The sequence below is a fragment of the Camelina sativa genome, chromosome 7 (genome assembly GCF_000633955.1).
Source record: "Camelina sativa cultivar DH55 chromosome 7, Cs, whole genome shotgun sequence".
Taxonomy (NCBI): Eukaryota; Viridiplantae; Streptophyta; class Magnoliopsida; order Brassicales; family Brassicaceae; genus Camelina; species Camelina sativa.
The window spans coordinates 8,232,448-8,239,090 of record NC_025691.1 but is presented as its reverse complement, the minus strand read 5'-3'; the positions used below and the strand labels follow the sequence as shown (position 1 = coordinate 8,239,090).

The 6,643-nt window shown below is 36.5% G+C and overlaps 2 protein-coding genes across 3 annotated transcripts; both read left to right on the top strand.

The window, feature by feature from the left end:
• LOC104700724 lies at nucleotides 15-3,100 on the top strand. Of its 2 annotated transcripts, none has more exons than XM_010416286.1 (12): nucleotides 15-302; nucleotides 573-753; nucleotides 854-916; nucleotides 1,014-1,119; nucleotides 1,202-1,306; nucleotides 1,397-1,473; nucleotides 1,581-1,701; nucleotides 1,799-1,871; nucleotides 2,007-2,198; nucleotides 2,274-2,394; nucleotides 2,481-2,702; nucleotides 2,817-3,100. In XM_010416286.1, exons 1-12 carry the CDS (start codon nucleotides 226-228, stop codon nucleotides 2,862-2,864), a joined length of 1,386 nt encoding a protein of 461 aa, XP_010414588.1. In that variant the 5' UTR covers nucleotides 15-225; the 3' UTR covers nucleotides 2,865-3,100. The 2 variants fall into 2 exon arrangements, with proteins under 2 accessions (XP_010414588.1, XP_010414587.1); XM_010416285.1 differs by having other exon boundaries at nucleotides 1,799-1,904.
• On the top strand, nucleotides 4,726-5,786 carry LOC104700723. Its single transcript, XM_010416284.1, has 2 exons — nucleotides 4,726-4,928; nucleotides 5,043-5,786. Exons 1-2 carry the CDS (start codon nucleotides 4,866-4,868, stop codon nucleotides 5,622-5,624), a joined length of 645 nt encoding a protein of 214 aa, XP_010414586.1. The 5' UTR covers nucleotides 4,726-4,865; the 3' UTR covers nucleotides 5,625-5,786.

Sequence of the window (6,643 nt, the reverse complement as noted above, 5' to 3'; positions counted from 1 at the left end):
AAAAAAAAAAAAAAAAAAAAAAAAAGAGAGACAGAGAAACAGAGAGGTAGGGACTAGGGAGAGAGGGTTAAGTAATGTGCTGCCTCTTTTAAACAGTCCCCCTACTTCGCGCTTCCCAACGCTGCAACTTCTTTTAAGGGTTTCATCTGAACGAAGGAGGTCGAGTAATCCCCCCCTACCCACCCTAAAACTCACAGAGACAGAGAGAAACAGAGAGTGTTAACGATGGATTTGGATGGACCACTTGATTTCGAGGACGAAGATCCTCTGGTTAACCCACCACCAGCGATAATTGAGAAAAGGTCAATCCTTTTTTAATCTTTAGCAACAATTCGAATTCCCTAATTCCTCTTTCTTCAACCCATCCTCTGTTTTCGCTTCAACTGTTGTCATTGTAGTGAAATTTTAAGTCTTTGTAGATTAGGGTTTTCTCGAATTTTTTGGATCCAATTTTATCTGCTACTGTAGAAAAAAAAAAAAAAACTTGGTCTTTGTTTAAGGGTTGATGTAAAGTTTGTTCCTTTAGAAATTGTCACAAAGCTTATAACTTTTTTATATGTTCACAAAAACAGGAAGAAGGCTATTGGTTTGGATGATCTTCTATCTGATTTTTACAAAGAGAAGAGTAAGCTTATTGACAAGCAAAACAAGAAGAAACGCAAAGTCTCTAAGGTTTACGATTCTGATGATGATGATGATGAACAAGGCAAAGTAGCTAAGCTTTCTCAATGTGTTGATGAGGTTCATAATCAGGTATACAGTCAAAAACATCCTCTTTTAAAGTTTTTGACATTTACATTTTTTCATGTGCAATTATTTGGTCGTAATTGTATGGTTATTACATGTTATTTAGATGAATGAGATAGGTGGTGAAGAAGATTATCAAGAATGGGGGTTATCTATGTTTGGAGATCAGGTTAGTCTGATTTGTTGATCATGTTTATACTTTGTTTTCAGAGTAAGTGTAAGTGATGGTTTGTTTAAGATTTGTACTTGTTGATGTTACTATACAGAAACCTCCAATACCTTCACCGCATGTTGATCTCGATAGCTGCTACTTGTTGAAAGAGTTTATGAATAATCAGTTGAATCTGATGGTGGGTCTTAACGTAGATGAAGGTTAGTTTTCTTATGAACTTATCGTCTTTTAGTTGATTATGTTTTACTTGAGAAGATGATATGTTTTCACTGTATAATCTAGGAACGACGTTTCTCGAAGGATTGCTGGTTAATGGCTTGCTCACAAGACTGATCTTGACGTGTGCACGAGTGGAAAAACTCATATGCAAATGGACGCTTAATATATGTGTGTGTCTAGTATCTCTTTCTTATTAAAGTTTCTTTGTTTTATGGACTTTTTGCTTACCTTGTGGTTTTGATGTCTCGGACTTATCAGTGTTGTATTCGTCAAAAGAAGATCTAAGATCATCTGCTTGTGACTTTTGGTGTTCCATATTGTTATCACAGAACGAGGTACGTTTGTGTATTTTCTTTCTTTCCTGCGCTTGCTTCCGTAGCTTATTACATTATGTTTTGACTGAAGCTAACTCTTTCGATTTTAAACAATGTGGTTTAATCAGGTTAATGGAGCAGCTCCTGTTGAAATTAACTGGCTTCCTAACTACCAGGAACTTAAAGAAGCTCTTGAAACATATGGGTTCAGAATTAATTCTTCACAAGATGTTGAACTAACAGAAGCAGGTGTGTTTCATGTTGATCCTTGTTCTTTTATTGGTGGTTGTATTTTCTTTAGGCTTTAAAATACTAATACTGTAGTGTATTTACTTTTGGCTTCAAGATTCTGAGTCTCAAGGTCCTCCTCAGAATATTAGAGCTTGGCTCAAACTTGTCACAGCCTGTTGTCTAATTAGGTTTGTGGATCCTTCATTTTCATTGCCGATTCGGTAATTCTTTTGTTGCATTTTCAGTATTTAACTGTGGCAGGACTTAGTTATTTCATACATTTTGATTACTCCTGCTTTTTCCTGGTGCTTCATTGGTTTCAGGTGTAAAAATCCCATTTTTTCCACTTCACAAGTTGAACAGATAGCCGAAATCCTTGTACTACTGCTCTTAGATCGCGGTCTTCTAGGTCTTTCACTTCTCTTACAAGAGTGCTTAATATCTGTTGTTGGATCCTTCAAAGATGAAGAATGGGTTTCAAGCTGCAAGAAAATAGCAATCACTCTTGCTTCCAGGTTCGACCTCTCTCCTATTTTCTCGTAGCATCCTTGGCTTACACAGTTTGCTTATCTGGTTTGGTGCATATGCAGAGTTCCTCAAGACATGAATTGTTTGAGGATAGTGGAATCCGTATCAGGTGTTGATGCTCGAAGCAAGTATCTGAGAAGTTCCATCGCAAATCAAATACTTGTTGTCTTACTTGACCATAAGGTAACCATGAACTAAATATCAACAAGTTAAGACTGTAGCAAATGAAGGGTTTTATATACATTTTCTGGCCTTGATTATGTTAACAGGACAGCGACGAAAATTTGTTGAGCTCGCTGATGTCTATCAACGTGAAAGAGAAAGGTTGCAACCTTTTCAAAACTTACATTTTCGTGGTTTTGGCGGAGAACTGGCTCTTCTCCAGTAAATTGGTAGAAGAAAAGCCGGTACTGAGGGACATGTGGGCTGTTTTTCTAAGAAACTGTTCTTGTCAGATCAACAGCACCGATCTTAGGCCTTATGCATCAAAAGTGAGTAGAAAGCCAGATCAAATCAAAACTTTTTCATTCTCTTTCTCACTTGGTTCATGTTTTTGATTACCTGGTTCATCTGAGAAAGATTTTGGTTTCGTTTGTCACTAATAGGTTCGTACCAAAGCCGCCTATCTTCTTCAAGGATGCAGCAGCAACTGAAGGGGGTACATCTGACACTTTAGCAGTAGTTTTCTGAGTAAACTTCGCTAATCGTAGCTTTTGGTATAATTGTAGTCTTTACCACTAAAAACTAAAATGTAGAACCCTTAATCTACCCTCCTTTGCATATCTTTGTGTCGTTGATGGATACTAAGCAAATCTATAATGCTTTGAGTGGTACTAAAATTCTTATATCGTTTTGGGTTTTGTAGTAATGATAGCTATCGTTCTTGAAAGAGCTAGTCGTCAATGAAATTAATGCCTGATGAAAAAGTTTTACTGTGTTTTTTGTTCTGATGTATTGTAAGTTTACTAAATGGATAAGTTAAGTTCTTGCCTCTTTAAATCTTATGGTAAAACTAATAGATGAAATGATTGTAGTCAGGTGTCCTTTTCCACTATAGAAAATATGCAGGTTTTATAAGAACAAAAATCAAAGAATAATAATAACTCTCTTATTATTAACTTTAGAAAATCTCTCAAAACTAAAGTTCTCTCACAATTGCTCTCTCGAAACTCTCTCAAAACCCAAGTCAAACTCTCAAGCTCTCCATGTTTATGTCATAACTCCATACACATATTTTATATGAGAACACCATAACAACAATCCTATTCCAAATAGGAAACACCAATGTCTAGATAACTCCTAGACAAGACTTAGTTTATCTTTTCTCTAATCGTAACTCGATTAGGACTAGGATATCTTTCTTCCTCAAGCTCTTCTCAAGCTTAAACCAACATCCACATCGCTTATGAAATCTCTAAAAATGCAACAAAATATTGTATATAATAAAATTGAAATTAATTTAGATCTGTGAATAGAAACAAAAGGGTAGATGTTAGGTTATCGGTTCTCTCCTTTTGCTGACCAACTTTTCTCTACCTATGTTCACATCATCACACACACACATACATTATAATTCAAAGTTCAAACCTGAGGATACTTGAGTTATATGATACGAGTGTATAATAATTACACGTACGTGTGAATTCACATGCGGCAAATGAAAATGCGTGAGTGTGGACAGGTGTGATCGACTCAGCTTTTAGAGAATATATGTTTCGGAATGTGGCAATAATAAATGCATCGACGTGAAAGCTATTTTAAATTTACCTATTTAAAAAAATATTTTTCTTAGGGTCCCATTGCCTTTGGCACGTATTATGTAGGAAGAGGTGAGGTTGCCATAAATTATGTAGGACAAATATTTTAGAAAATTAATTTACTAGAAAGGACCCAAAATATAGAATTTTAAAAACACGAATGGGCCAATTTAATCTTGTCGTGTATACAAGATGAATGTAATGCTTTTAGCTTGTTTTCGAACAAATCATACTATCATAGTATATTTGAATTTGAAAACTTAGTAAACATTATTTCAATAGTGAAAAATGATGTTTGTTCAGTGAGATATTGCTTTCATGATCTTTTTAAGATATCAGAAAGACAGAAACTATAGTATGATATTATCAGTTATTTTTACTAACCCCCATGAATATTGAAGTGGTTTCGAGTTATAGGCTTTCCGCTTTCGGCAAAAAAAAAAAACTGTGTATAACCAGTTAACCACAATTAATGTTGTCCAAAGAGATGTTTTAGTAGCCGCAAATATTATCTTACATGAACAGTGTCGTGATGATTTTTTAGATGATGATACTTTCTCTCTTTGCAAGTTTGCAACGTAAAATTCTCTGTTCCTCTCAAATCGAGGCCGAAGAAGTCCAGTGGAATAAAGGAGGATATTGTCCAACATAATCATAATTACCGTTAACGCGTTATTTTGTTTGTTTGTTTGTTTAATTTGTATCTGTTATATAAAAAATACCAAAAAGGACGAAAAAAAGTCAATAAAGAGTCTCTATGATGGAAGAAAGGTTTCAGACATTTTCTTGAATCTTGTCCCAACCCCCTTGTGAGTTGTGACTAATCTAAAAGCAAATCAAATAAGTCATATAAAACTCACTCTCTCCCTCTCTATAGAATTTGATCCATTGAGGAAGATGGAGAGACAACAGCAAAATTATCTACTTGGTTGGGCTCACCAAAACCAGTGTGGTATAAAGGTAAACTAAACACCAGTCTACATACTTCTTTAAGAGATTCTAATTCTTTCTTATTATTATAGAATAGATTGCTCATTTGCTCAAAACTCAAAATGTTAATTTTGGTACTTATAGACAATAGAAGAGTTAAGGCACTCGCTTCTGCACACAACAATGGAGTTAGAGCAAACAAGAATGGTGGCCAATGAAGAACTCAATACCAAAGACGACCAGATAATGCAACTCAAAGATCTTCTCAACAAAGCTATCAAAGAGAGAAATGAAGCACAAGAGAGATACAAGAGGCTTCTTCTTGATCAAAACTTCATCCTCCAACGCCAAACCGACGAGGAGCAAGATCCAAACATCAATGGCTTTCACTCATCCGACGGCGAAGAAAGCATTGTCTCATCTTTTGAACCGCCGATGGGAATCGAGTTAGATTTCCCGGAGATGACATTACCGGAGAAAGGGAAGCTTCTAAAGGCTGTGGTGAAGGCAGGGCCTCTGCTCCAGACTCTGCTTCTAGCTGGACAGCTTCCACAATGGCGTCATCCACCTCCACAACTTGAGTCCTTTGATATCCCACCGGTGATTATTGCTGAAGCGTCGCCATTGTCACAAGATAGTTGTGGGAATAATCTAAACAGGAAGAGGGTTCACTGTGACGAGTCTGACTCCAAAAGAGAAACCAAGTACCAAAGGCTCTTGCCTTGATCGTTTATGTACTCACATTTTATTCAAGGGTCAAGTATGTATAAAAAGAGTTTGTAGTCTTTGCAAGGGTCCTTGTATGACAAGATTTGGAGTTTGAGTGAACCATTTTCTCCCAGGATCATATCTTAAACTTGGTAATTCTATGATCCTGGCATTATCATTTTTTTAGTTTTCAGGTTAACCGCGAGTTAGCTTGTGACCCGCAAGCCAAAATCAGGCTAAGACTAAAAGTGAACTGGACCGGCCCATCACAATTACCCTACTCTCTTGTGTATTTGTGTGTAAGAAAGGAGACTTTAAGATATGAGATGATGTATGCCAAGCAGTGGAGTTTGAATGAACCCTTTTCTCCCATGTTGGATTGTTATAGTAGGTCCGGTCCGGCTTTGATCAATCTTGCCCGTGGGTCAACCCTTTTCATATCATGTTTTTTTTTCAAAATTGATTTACCAGTGCAAGCTAGCTAACCTAATACAACGATGCCACCACATACGATCATCTCATATCGTTTGGTAATTATATGATCCTGGCATTATCCTTTGAATATTTTCTAGGTTAACCGCATGTTAGCTTGTGACCCCCTAGGCAAATTCAGGTTTTAAATGGGCTAGACCAAAGTGAGCTGGTCTCTACCATTCATAATGACCCTACTCGTTTATGTATGTGTGGGTAAGAGGAGGACGTGTGAGAAAGAGACTTTAAGATATGAAATGATGTGAGGTTGATGAGCGTACAGTGATTGGGATTTGGTTACCCACAGATCTGAATTAGTTTCCTCTAAGAAGACAACTTTTTCAGCGAAAGTAACAGTGAGTTCTTGCCAAAAGAAACGAGTAGGAGTCGGTGGATCGTAAAGAAAAAGTATGAGGACCCCGTTTTCTTGGCTTTACTTTGTGCACTATCATTTGACTAATTCACCCACTAATATCATATTTTCCAAATACAAGTTGATCACTTTTGCGTACTCTTAACATTAATGGCAAAATACATAAGCTATTTAGGAGAAATGGTAAAAAAAA